The sequence below is a fragment of the Lissotriton vulgaris genome, unplaced genomic scaffold, assembly GCF_964263255.1.
Source record: "Lissotriton vulgaris unplaced genomic scaffold, aLisVul1.2 SCAFFOLD_712, whole genome shotgun sequence".
NCBI classification, from domain to species: domain Eukaryota; kingdom Metazoa; phylum Chordata; class Amphibia; order Caudata; family Salamandridae; genus Lissotriton; species Lissotriton vulgaris.
In genome coordinates this window covers 794,064-807,809 of record NW_028253998.1, presented here as the reverse complement: position 1 = coordinate 807,809, position 13,746 = coordinate 794,064, and the positions used below count along the sequence as shown (strand labels likewise).

The following is a 13,746-nucleotide window of genomic DNA, read 5'->3' as shown; positions in this document are numbered from 1 at the left end:
ATGTATGACATTGTTCTGTGTTCTGTCCATCAATTGTTCTTTTTACGTTTGTCACCCCGAGTGGGATGGGTATGCTCAGACGTGGGTCCTGTGTTCTCCATACCAATTGAGTCAAGCTATCTTTGCTGATGAGGGTGAAACTCCAAAACCCGTCCTAGGATGCTTGTTTCCAATCGAGGGAGGACCTAGCCTGGCAGTTTGAGCTGGACTGTCCCCATTGGGCACAGGGTCAAGACTGATTTGCATATGGCTGGGTTAAAAATGGAATGGCATGGTGAGCAAAAAAACGATGGATTTGGGCCCAGATCTCTGTACTGGGGTGAATGTATGACATTATTCTGCATTCTGTCAATCAATTGTTCTCTTTGCGTTTGTCACCCAGCTTGGGATGAGTATGCCCAGACGTGGATGTCATGCTTTCCATGCCACTGGAGTCAAGCTATCCTGGCTGATGAGATTGTGTTCGGGTTCCCATAATCTGTAACCCAGACGTTCACTCCGCGGCTACACAGTGTTTCATCTCCTGTTGCGCCGCCAGGAGATAGAAAGTGTAGGCTGTGTAGCTGCGGAGTGAACGTCTGGGTTACAGATTATGGGAACCCGAACACAATCGAATATTGAATGTGGATACTGCCATTACGGAAATAAAACATTTGTGACCATCAAGAAAGTACACAGCATACTGAATACATATGAGTACGTTTTACTGAGACGCGCCTATGATACCACTGGGACAGAAATAGAACCGGGGAGAAGGTTGATTAGGCATAAGCCAGGAAGAAGCCCTGAGAAAGTCGTGGGAAATACTCAATACGATGAAACACATGTTGGCTGGGCATTAAGAAACAAAATAAAATAAATAACAAAAGACAAAGACTGTCCAAGATATTGCATATTGTGTATATTATTGAATTGAAAGTGTGTGCTTGGGAATCGCTTTGTGGTACTTAGAGAGATCTCTTGGATCTAAACTTTAGGCGGTGGGGTGCCTCCTCCTTCCGTTGAGCACCACTAATACAGATAGGAGTGGAAACTGATATACTGACAATTGAGAGCACTGACTATAGACTCAGGAATTTATCACCCATGGTGTGTATCTCATACCTGAATACAGCATGTTTTGCAGAGCAGCGCATGCGCTGCCCAGGCTCGACCTAAAAAGTAGATCCATGTATTGCAGCAGTGCAAGGACACGTGTCTTCCAATCAAAAGGATGGTAAAGGAGCAGTGTTCCCAGGGAGGAGCAAACACAAGAATAGGAAAGAAAGCCATTGAATAAGAAGCAAGCAAATGACAGTGACAAGAAAGTCAGCCCATGTTAGTACACTGTACGTTTTTGGTGTGGTCCACAAGAGGTCATTTGGCAACAAACAACTGAAAGCCCTCCATAGGCAAGACCTAGTAAAAGGAAATTCCAAGCATCTAATTTATACTAAACATTAAACTTTGCGAATACATCTTGAAAGCATACCCATGCAGATCAGTGGCAGTCCTTCCTTTGGCTCGGAAGTGCCTTGAAGTGAACTGTTGGTGCTGTTCACTATAGAAGTTTCTCGTTCATTCAAGGTGGCGTTTTAGGCTCAGCGAAGAAACAGAATTGCAGCTAAATTAGTTATAGTTCAAGTAAGGAAATGTTGCAGGATGTGCAGTTGGAGCAAACCATTGCCAATACAACTGCACGCTACTTGCGCACAGTGGTCCCTGAATGCAGTCAGGAATATATCTCGGCTGCTGCAGAGGGGTGTGTGCAACTTACAAGCTCAAACCCCAGGAGTTCACTAGATAAAACAAGCACCAGTGTTGTGTGTTGCAGGACTGCAAGGTGTTCTGCAGCGGGTTGTTTCTGCACTCAGTGCAATATACATGTATTACCCCAGGGCTGTAGTCCACGTTCAGGTTAACCAAGATGCCTTCAATGGAACGTCGACGCATACGCACTCTTTCCACCCCACGCCCCCCCATTCATATATCATTAAACTACTCATAACACCTTTTCAGGCCCAAGATCTTCAGGTGCCTATCACTTTGTGCTATGGGTACATCTAACAAAATAATAGCAAGTTTTCTTTCTGGTTCCACTGCTGCCAGTCTTTAGGGCTGCAAATATAATGCAAATACAGCATAATTTACGGCGCAATCCTTTGAGTGACCTCAGTAGGATGAAAGGCTGAGTAGCCCCTGCCAACATTTTACTCTATTGCCTGCAGGTTGCGAAAAAGGCTCTTGACCTGGTGGTTTAAACTAGGTAGTTGCACATCTAGCTCTTCCTTTAGCTTTTATGGATTTGATTGATTTGAGGTTATGTAGCAAAAAGTTATTGATTTCCAATCACAGATTCAAAACTCACAATCCACCATGCTTTCCCTCTACTGGAGACTGGTGGTCCCTTCCACAAACTCCCAAAACTTGTGATTTGGAGTATACCTAACTTTTTTCAACATGTCTAAAACAAACCGCACCATTTCCAAGAAAAAAAAACACCCAACTCAGAACACCGGATTTTAATAAGGAATGACAGCGGCGGGGGCCTTTTGCCACTGACAAATACAAAATAGTCACCAGAATTCGGTTGTTTTCAGGAGAAAGATCCACAGGCCGTTCTACAGGTCAAACCAATCCTAGCGGTCTGCCCTGTTGCGTCCTCTGTGTGAACTTCGCAGATTTCTATAAACTATTACCGCACAGGATACGTTGCAACCGAATTTCCTCCAAGCGCTTTAAAATCCCCACGAGGAATCATTTGCAAACAAAGTGCTGCAGAGTTCTGAGAACGGGAATCCGGTGAAAAAAAGCTTCCAGAGCAGATGCCCGGAAATAAACTGCTTCTAAACTTTGCAATAGGATCCAGTTTAAAAGGGACAACTTATGGTTAAAGTAAAAGCCGATATTCGCAAAAGTGGAAGAAGGTAATATTATACGGTAGCTTATATCTCTCAAAAATACAGTAAGCGATGTTATTCCTCATGGAAGGCTGCTGATTACTTTTTTCCCTCTTTTCACTGTAGCAGGATTTCAATTAACACAAAAACCATATGCTTGTCTCACTTGTGATTTAACTACTACAAACAGGGCCACTGGAATTACGTCAGTGGCGTAAGAAATTAAGTGGACAGGATGAAATTGTGAGGCTAGTACATAAAGTATGCAACAATTAACTGTAAAATAGGGAATTATTATGGGATAAAGCAAATCGTGCACCATTCTCTCGTTATTGTCGAAGCATTTTTACACATTGAAAAAAATAATTCAATTTCTGTTAAAAACTTGGATATGTTAAGAAAACTGCAGTTTCTATTCAAAATGCTACCCCGCAATTAGTTGGTCTTCCATAGGAGCACTGGATAACCACTTTATTAACACTGCCCTTTACATATTAAAATAGATTGTGTAACACTCATGCAAACATGCACTTACCAGAAAACACACCTTCTCACTATAATAAAAGGTGTGGCATACGTAATGTTACCATCTCACTAACGTTCTACAGCTTGTGTTCAGAATATTCAAAGCAGGCAGGATAGGATGATTTATGCCACGAGGGAGGAAAATTCACACTTGCGCAAAACCACCATGGCCCTACAAGCGGATGTTTTCATACAACCTTTACAATAGTTCACATCGATGAGTCGTGGAGTGCCTTGCCCGTGAACTGAAGAGCTGAAAGAGATGGCTGGTGGACACAGCGAATGCAGGCACGGAAAACAGGAGGGAGGGCGGGCGAGGCGGCATGGACAACGGAATGGCGGGCGGTGATGGGGAGTGGGCAGAAGCTATGGACAACGGGAGGGCAGGTGGGGGGCTTGAAGACATGGACAATAAGAGGGTGAGAGAAGGCACGACAACAGGAGGGATGGGAGGAGTAAAGAAGGCATCAAAGCATGTCGTGCCTGCAGTAGGAGAAACTCATTAAAGAAATAGTGCTCACAGTCTAAATTACACTTACCTGTAACAACCGAAATAAAGGGGTCAGTCGCCATAGGAGGTGACAAATGAAGAGGAAGTGGTACTAAGGAAGGACTAACAAGCCTATTGATGAATCAGAAGCCAGCATGTAGGATGCACAATGACACAAGCCAATGGCAAATATGGGTGGAGAGTGGACGGGACTTCTATTTCCTACTCCTCTACAATATGTCTTGCAGAGCAGCACATGTGCGCTGGCTCTAGGCTCAACTTAAAAAGGAAGCACTCACAGTTTGTCTCAGGAAGGGCAGTCTTGCCAAGGACAGCTCTCCCTAAGGCTATTTCTCACATTGCTTATCAACAGAGTTCTCACTAAGGCCACAATAGTTAAAAAATCAAAAGCAACACACTGTACCATATAAGGTAGGACTCCTGTCCAGTAAAGCTTCTTGATCTGTTGAAAAATGAAAGAATGACAAATTAAAATGTATCAAAATAATGACGCCTCCCACTAAAATACATATATTTACATAAAGTGGCTGTCACACTAGCTGAACATCCTGATTATAAATTCATAATATTCCTATTTCTATATCATATATCTACTATCACTGTTCACAAATAATAAGTAAATACTTTATTTATAGTGTGGGCCTAAAGTTGTGTTACTGTACTATGAAATACAACAGCCACTGTCAGGCTGTTGTGAGAGCCTGGCTCACCAGAGCACTATAGGGTCGGCTGCAAAGGTGTACAGGAATTGGAGCCCTGATGATGTCCTTTCGCACGAAACGAGTTGGCTTGGCTGAGCTGTGATGAAGTATATTGATTGAATAAACATCAGGATTAAATTGAAACGCAAGACTGCTTAGTGATTATTTGGATGGAATAAGTTATGAAATAACAAGTACTAGTCCAGGAAACATTGGAAGAAAAATTACTGACTGAATTGGACGCGCTCTTTTTTATAATAAACTAGCGACTGTCAGACGTTTGAAGACGTGTGTTCACTAAAATGTTGGCTAATACAAAAAGTAACATTTAATACTCTCTTTTCAAGAACATTTCTTGTAAATGTTATTGTTTTTACAACTATAAACCCTGCCCGCTACACAGTCACACTATCAGCAAAAGGAAAATGCTACTTACCCAGTATGCATCTGTTCTTGGCTTGTAGAGCTGTAGAATCTCATGCTTATGCACAGATCGCCATCTAGTGTTGGGTCCGGATGTTTGCACTTTGTTTTTCATCTAAAAAGTCTTCCTAGTCATGCAGTAGGTGACTCCTCCTTTCTGTGATTGTGCGCGTGGTCATCGACTATCTTCAAATTGTTTTCCCGCAGAGGGTGAGATAATGGAGTAGTAGTAAAGAATTCAGATGGCCATGTGTAAGTATGTATAGTATCAGGAGAACTACATCAGTTACAGGTACCAAGGGAGGTGGGTGGGCACATGAGATTCTACAGCTCTACATGCCAAGAACAGATGCATAATGGGTAAGTAGCATTTTCCGTTTGAGGCATGTAAGCTGTAGATCACATGCTTATGCGGTGGCCATCCTGTAACTGATGAACTTGTTTAAAACAGCGTTTTAAGTACTGTTTGACCCGCATTAGCGTGTTGTCTGGCTAACACATCTACACAATAGTGTTTGGTGAATGTGTGTGGTGTGGACCATGTTGCAGCTTTGCAAATGTCAGTAATAGGGATGTTGCCTAAAAAAGCCATAGTAGCTCCTAGTTTACGAGTGGAATGTGCTCCAGGAGGTACAGTTCGAGTCCTTTTGGCTTTTGCATAGCAAATCTGGATACATTTAACGATCCACCTAGCAATAACTGATTTAGATATAGGATTGCCGTTGTGAGGATGTGCGAAAGCAACAAAAAGTTGTTTGGTCTTACGAAAAGATTTGGTCCTTTCAATGTAATACAACAGCGCTCTTCTAACATCTAAGGTGTGTAGAGCTCTTTCTGCAACAGAGTCAGGTTGAGGGGAGAAAACCGGTACCGAGTGGTGATGTTCGGTGCCAGACTTTGTCTTCGACCCAAAGGCATTTGGCTCGGTGCCAGATTTGGCATGGGGCTTTTCGGAGTTGGAAGGCTTTTTGGTAGGCTTCGGTGCCGAGCTTAGAGGTGGGGTGTTGGAAGCGTGGTCTCGGTGCCGACCGGGGATTGGGGCAAGGGTTGGTCCAGAGCCTTCTTTTTCAGTGGAACTGGAAGTTGGGGCGAGGTAGGGACTGTACTTATAGTACGTTGTCCATGCAGGATGTCTTCATCCTGGTCAGAGCCGTCATCAGAAAGGTAGATTTCTTCCTGTTCCTCATCAGCTCCGATGGGGTCGCTGGCTTCTTCTTTCTCCGATTTAGGTCCAAAGAGGTCCGGAATGGAGCCTGTGTGTTGGCTCTGCATGTCGCGTCGTAGGGCCTGAGAGACGCGAAGAATCTTTTTGGAGCAGAAAGCTTGGCACGCATTGCAGTCCTGTTCACTGTTTTCCGGAGACAAACACAGGTTGCAGACGTCGTGTGAGCCGGTGCGCGGGTATTTTACATGGCACCAAGGGCAGAACTTAAAGGGAGTTTGTTCCATCGACTGCTAGTCGAACCGGGGGCTAGACCCAACGGCCTACCACAAGCTCTCTGATTGAAATTAGTTTTTACTAATAACACGATCCGTGAAGAAAGGGGAACGCGATCGGAAACAATACCGCCGAGGGTGAAGGTTGTACGTGCTGAGAGGAACCGAAAGATTGGCATCGAACCGGATAGTAGCGAGTCACATCCGAACCCGATGGCGAAAAAAAACAATCTGAAGATGAAGTTGATGACCATGCACACTATCACCGAAAGGAGGAGTCACCTACCTCGTGACTAGGACGATTTCTTCGAATCAAAACAAGGTGCAAACATCCGGACCCAACACTAGATGGCAATCTATGCATACGCATGTGATCTACAGCTCACGTGCCTCCAACATGTTTTCAACAGGACTGATAGATTATCCCTTGGATTTCCCTATTAAGGTATGAGATACCTGGACTGCAACCATCTGCTAATTAGGAATGACCACAGGACGAGAGTGTGAGTGGAGCGGCCAATGAACCCTAACAACCTCCCATGATTTTTTTTCTGCTGAACGTCTGACATCCCCTTGCCTACACCATGTTTAGTAATGGATTGCGAGGTCATGTTTATACATTTGCTCATGCAAAAGTGCTGCGATACCTTTGGGCCATGTTTGCGCTATATAAAACTGCAATAGAAAAAGAAGGCACTGCACTATATTGTAAAGCAAAAAGTGACCAACCTATGCTAGCTGTCAGTGTTAAAGTGAACTTTCAGTACCAATATTTTGTCTTTGTGGATATTGTGTTTACTACATTCTTTGTTTCCTTATTTTATATTTAATGTGATGCTGCTTTGAAAGTATTAACATGCAGACTTGAAGGGAGTGGCTACACGTCGCAAGACCTATGTGATTTCCTCGCCTCTCCCCATCTAATGATCACATCACACCTCTTGCATTGAGTGCAAAGACCGCTTCATTTACAAGTGGTAAGCAGATCACGTAGGCCTTCGGCTGAGCCGCACAAGCTCCCATGTCAACTGGGCTAACAAAAGGATCTAAATCAATATGCCTCCCCTGAGTAACTCCCACCCCCAACATCCCCCCAAACACTATCCAACCTTTGAAATTATATGCGTCCTTGTGGTCCTTGCATTGGAACTCACATTAACCATCTTGTTGAGCCTGCCCGTTCTTAGACCAGGCTCTCGTTTTTGCTCAAATCTTGGCTCCATTGTTCCATTGTTTGCTGCTTGTTACAACCCCCCACCCATCTTTCCTCAATCAGCCGAACAGTTTGCCTTCCTCCACCATCGGAAAGACAGCCCCTCAAGGTGTCATTCTGTCCCTCAAAATCAGAGCTTCTTACGGTCCTTTATCAACTCTTCCAGTGTCACCGTCAATCTTTCTAAATACAGGTTACTTCCCTGCTCAGACAAACGCACCCTATTGTGTCTGCAAAAATGCGGTGACTTGAAAGGAATGCACAAATGCACTATTACCTGCACCACTACCACCTGCACCACTCACACCTTTCAATAATCAAAAATATTTCTATTCAGCTCCTTCCTTGCTCTAGTGATCGCAGCTGGCCGCTACACGCCCCACAAATGCCTCCAAGGCAACAGCCTAGCCCAAAAAACTTCTGTGGAAACCTAGCTTATCTTCAGCATTTCCTAGTCCCGCTTCATGGACTTCAGCAAATTCAGCTCATTTGACTGCACAGCATAATTTTCCCCTGGTAGTCTGCAAAAAATGACCCTCAAGGGGTTACCAATCTGGAGCGGCCTGTGCAGGTAAGAGAGGTGAGGCGGCAGGGTGAGGGGTTTAATTCGACAGACGATGCACAGGGAAAATTCAATAAATAATACATTTTCCCTCATCGTCGTCTGTCTAATCCCCTCCCCCCACACTTCCCCACAGCTCTTACCAGCACGGCCCGCGCCTGTCACCAATGCCGGTAAATTGGAATACAATATCAATCCTCTTCACCGTGGTTTCACCCCCGCAGAGTATCCATACGTCCTTTGAGGAATTATTCCGCTTCTGTCCCACCTGTGTCGATGCAGAGCTGTTCCCCTTGCTGAACCAATCGTTGCTGTCTATGCAGCATATGACCCTGCTGTTAAGCCCTGCCCCTCATCACCAATGCTCTCCGCACTCATGTCTTGGCTTCTCGTATCCGGTGTGCCTCTATGTGATAAAGTACCATCTTTCTTGATTGGCATGACCCCACTTTTTGCTGAATTGCTGATGTACTTTGACTGAGTGTCCTGGGTTCTTGCCAATCAGGTACCCAGGGCCTGTGTTCCTTCACTAAAACTGCATTGAAGCCTAAACCCAAATGGCATCTCTGGCCACAGCTCAGCCCCTGGGAAAGAGCACTGTGACCAGAGAAGGCCCCTAAGGGCAGCAGCACTTATTGTGCCACCATAGAGGCCTCTACCCTGACACACACACACTGCCTTTGCAGACCGAGTGTCTTGGTGCAGAACTAAACAGATAGTCGACATGGCACACATCCCTGTGCGCCATGCCCACAAACACACTGCCCTGGCATACATCAGTCACCCCTCTAGATGTGTGCACTATGCCAGTGGTGTGGGCACAGGTGCATGAGCCCTGTGCCCCTACAGTACCCAGGGCCATTCCTGGGCACTGTAAGGGCAGTGATGCCATTACGATGATATGGTGCTGGGAGGTTTTCCATTACGAACTCCACAGCACCATAATGGCTACACTGAAGACTGAGAAGATTGGTATCAAACTTCTCAGCACATTAAACCCGCACTGATGCCAGTGTGGGATTTAATGTACAATGCACGACAGAGGTCAACCTAGAGTTGCCCCCTGAAACCAACCCACATCCCGTGTCTGGAATGAGAGGCTGCCTAGGCTGCCACCCAGCAGACATGTTGCTGGATCCCTGGATAGAGAGCCCTCCGCTCTCTGGGGCCTGCAACAATTCACATCCTGGGACAAGGTGCAAGGTCTCCTCCCCCAGGATGGGCAGGGGAAGCATCAAAGGCATTCCGCCTATGTGAGCTTCTCCAGGCCACCTGCTGTACTCAGCAACTGGCCCCCACCGGTTTTGACCCCCCACTCTGGCGGGAAGACAGGTGGGAAATCAAAGGAAGGAAAGGGGGTGTGCCAGCCTCTGCCAACCCCACCCCTCAGGTGGGGGAGGCGAGGTAAAGCACAACTCTGGGCTCTCGCCATTTTGAGAATGGGGAGCCCTACCCAATCAGAGCTAGGCTCCTGCCCCTATCCCACTGGAGAGTGGCAGGATAGGGGGTGTACTCACCCCAGGACAGGGACCAATTGGTCCTTGCCCTTGCCCTACCTGTAATTCCCCTAAATTTAGCATTTAGGGGCACCCTGGTCCTTCCTTCCTCAGATCCAGATTATGAAACAAGAAGAAGAACAAGAAGAAAGAAGACCTGCCGTGCAGCTGCTAACAAGAGGATACCACCAGCTGACTTGGCCCCACCCCTACCGGCCTGTTGATCCTTGAACCTGCTACTGTTAAATCCCTGGCACCTCTTGTGGTCAGCAACCTCGAAAACCCCGAAGGACCTGACTGCCTCATCTAAAGACTGGGACTCCCATGAGCAGTGGTTCTGCTCAAACAGCAACAACCCCTGGTGCTAGCCAGGAACCGCAAATCCAGCACACTCTGCACCCGCCAAGCCCGGCCCGTGCCTGAGTGGACAAAGACCAAGAGGACGTCCCCCCGACGACTGTGACCCAGAATCCAGCACCCAAGGACCCTCCTCGACGCTCCTGACGACACCTGCAGCCTCACAACAAGGAAGCCCTCCACCCCTGCACCCGGCGCCCTACGGCCCCCTGAGCCCAACTGCTGGGTGTCTACCTATCCTACAACATCCCAACTTACCTCTCGAAGTGGTGATCGCACCTGAAGAGTCTCCATCCCGAGCCTGTAGCCTTTGTTCAACTTCCAGCTTTCCCATTGAATTACATTGGGCGCCCGAAGGCCCAAAAGCACCCTGCACCCAGCCGCCCAAGTGCCACTGGAAGTGCAGCAAATATCCTATCCTACTTCCCCATTTGCCCAGTGTAAGTGACCAGGAGCTCAGCTCCCACAGCCGCGTGGCCTGCCTGCTAGCAGCCACCAACCGAAGGCACCCTATCCTCCATAGGATAACATTGGGCCTACTCTCTCTGCACCTGGCTGCCCTTGTGCCACTGAGGGTGTAACAACTATACTTATCTGACCCTGGGAGACCCCTGAGTCTACCCCCAGAACCTTAACTCTGCCAGTCGAGTACTTACCCAAAGACCGATAACTTGATTTTCTTCATAGGGTAACATTGGCTGGTTTTCACTTGAAATTTCTTTTAAGTGTTGAGTTTTGCAACTTTGAAATATTCCTTAAAAATCGTCTGAACAACGAAAACGAAATTACTCACCAGATATCAGGAGAGATCCTAGTGCTGGATCTTTAAGCCCAGCACTGAACTTCAAAAGTAATTATAACTGTAACTTACTGGTAACTTGATTTTCCGCCATAGGATTTAATTGCTTGGTTTTGACCAAAATTTCTTCTTAACCCCTTCAGTGCTGCGAAGGTCCAACGGTCGTCGCGTGCACTACCTCCCCAGTGCTGCGCACGACCATTGGACGTCCATTCAGCACTTGTTCCAATGGACAGCGCAGCACTGGGGAGGGATATTTGTGCCGCATCAAAGGGGTTAAGTGTCAATTTTCAAAACATACAAATATTCCTTGAAAATCTCCTGTGTAACAAAAACGATTTTTTTCAACTGTTTACAGGAAATGCACCAGGGCTGAATCCAGGATCCAGCCCTGAGTAAGAAAAACATACGTAAAGTGATTTTATTGCATTTACTGAAAAACTCCAGTTGAGCTCAAAGTTATTTTGTGTTTAACTTGTGTTGCATATTGCAACAACTGTAACTATTGCATTTAAAAGTCTACTGCTATTTGACAGTATTCAATTGCAACATCTCCTTCTGAGACTGTATTTATGATACCTACTTGTGGTTCTAAAATAAACAACTTTATATTTGTATGTACAAAACAATTGGCCTAGAGTTCAGTTCTTGAGTGTGTGAGACCATTTGCTGACTGAGTGTGTACAACAAATGCTTTATACTGTCCTCTGATACTGCCTTACTGCTCGACCAAGCTACCACTTTAGAGATTAAGGTTATATCTACCTTTAGCCTCTGCCATACCTCTGGGGACTGAGGATTCTGTGCACACTGTACCTTACTTTGGTCCAGTATATACCGAGCCACTTTCTTATATTGGTGTATCAGCGGTGGGATACAAACTTGCATTTGTTGGACTACTTGGTTACCATCTGATCCCACAACAAGGCTCTTAAATTGCCTTTAGAGCCTTTAGAGTTCTGATTTTTCAAATTGGTATTTTTACAAATTACTAAAAGTCTTGTTGGGGCCTTGCTTAAGTCCCTTTAGAGTTTTAGAAGAATAAAAGTCACTGTAGTCAAGGGTAGAGGGTTAGAACTGTGTTGTTAGAATGTCTCAAAAGAACCCAGCTATTAGTGAAGATAACCATAAAGACATACAGGACATGGTTGAGGAGCTCGACCTCACCTCTTATCTCCACCTGTCTTTTCAGGAGTTTAGGTCCTTATGTAGAATTAAAAACATAGTCATGGGCCAGCATCCAACCAAACAAAGGCTCCAGGAGCTGCTGGCTGAGTATGGTAAGGCTCCCCCTTCTGAGAATGGTGATGACCACTCAGAAAGGGAAGGATGTGAGGAGGATGGAGTCAGGTCTCAGCCTCCACCACTTCCTAGGGAAGATAGGGTCTCTGTACCCTTGACTCCAAGAATCAACCGTTGGGGACCTGGAGGCCACACAGGTGGCTCAGGTCCCATTGTGGACATTGGGGGCAACCCCAATAAGGATGACAGCTTTCTAGCAAGGCTGGCCCAAAGATTAGAACTAGAGTCCAGACTCCTGGCTCTAGAAAAGGAAAGGAAAGATTTGGGTTTAGCGCCCATCAATGGTGGCAGTAATACAAATAATAAGGATAAAGAGCAGTCTTATGATACTAAAATCCCCAAAGGGATTGTCCCTAAATTTGAGGAAGGTGATGACATCACCAAATGGTTCACAGCCTTTGAGAGGGCATGTGACATGAGAAAGTTAAAGAAACCTCTCTGTGGGGCACTCCTGTGGGAACAGTTCTCTGGTAACTGCAGAGACACGCTTCTGACCATCTCTGGGCCATATGCAGGGTCCTATGACCTCATGAAGAAGACTCTGAATGAGGGATTTGGACTCACTACTGAGGAGTACAGAATCAGATTCAGTTGTGCTCACAAAACCCAGACCCAGTCCTGGATAGATTTTGTAGACTACTCAGTAAAGACACTGGATGGTTGGTTAACTGGACACAATGTGCATGATTTTTCTGGACTTTACAATATGTTTATGAAGGAACACATATTAAGTAATTGCACAAATGAAAAGTTGCATCAGCATTTGGTAGGCCTAGGTCTAATTTCTCCCCAAGAATTGGGAAAGAAGGCAGACCATTGGGTCAAGAATAGGGTGACAAGGAAAGCCACTGGGGGTGACCAGAAGAGGGTGGTTACAAAACCTCCCCATGGTAAAGGTGATGAGAATCCCCAAGATAAAAAGTCTGAGTCTTCTAAAGGGCCCCAAAAACCTGTACGGGGGGGGTGGCACTCAAACTACTCCCTATGGGAAGAACTTTGATCCTTTAAAGGCCTGGTGTAACAACTGTAAGAAGTTGGGACACTTAACTGTAGATAAATCTTGCCCCCACAACAAAGCCCCTAAGGCACCCAGTACAGCTACACCTGGGGTAGCAAGTCTACAGATGGGATCAACAATGTGCCCAGAGCAAATCAGGATGCACACTGAAGCAGTTCTAGTGTCAGGATGGGAAGTTGAGTTTGCCACTGTAGCTGTGTGGCCAAATGATCTGGAAACCTCAGCCTGGGCTGGGTTGACTTAAAAATCCATGCAGAATTGCTGGGTATCCCTGAATTGGAGTGTGTACAAACCAGAGCACAGAACAAGAGGAAGGATGAAAAAGTAGGATTGGAGCCTGAACGTATGGCCCAACCAACCAAGAGAAAAGGTAAGAAGACTGGGGAACCAGCTCCTGTACAGCCAACCACTCAGGATCCCTCTCCTCAGGGAGAGGACTTGGAAACCCCAGGGGGAACTGAGCCTATGAAGCTTGAAACTTACCAGGTTGAATTCCTGGGCCCAGGGGGACCCACTAGGGAAG

At 46.0% G+C, this 13,746-nt stretch overlaps 1 protein-coding gene across 1 annotated transcript in view; it reads right to left on the bottom strand.

Moving 5' to 3' along the window:
• Positions 1–4,298: 4,298 nt before the first annotated feature.
• Positions 4,299–13,746, bottom strand: part of LOC147660700 (uncharacterized) — a 348,598-nt gene continuing 339,150 nt past the window's right edge. Inside the window, exon 10 of the mRNA XM_086951528.1 lies at positions 4,299–4,357. Within this exon, the coding sequence (XP_086807654.1) occupies positions 4,299–4,357 (59 nt within the window). The remainder of the gene's footprint in view (positions 4,358–13,746) is intronic.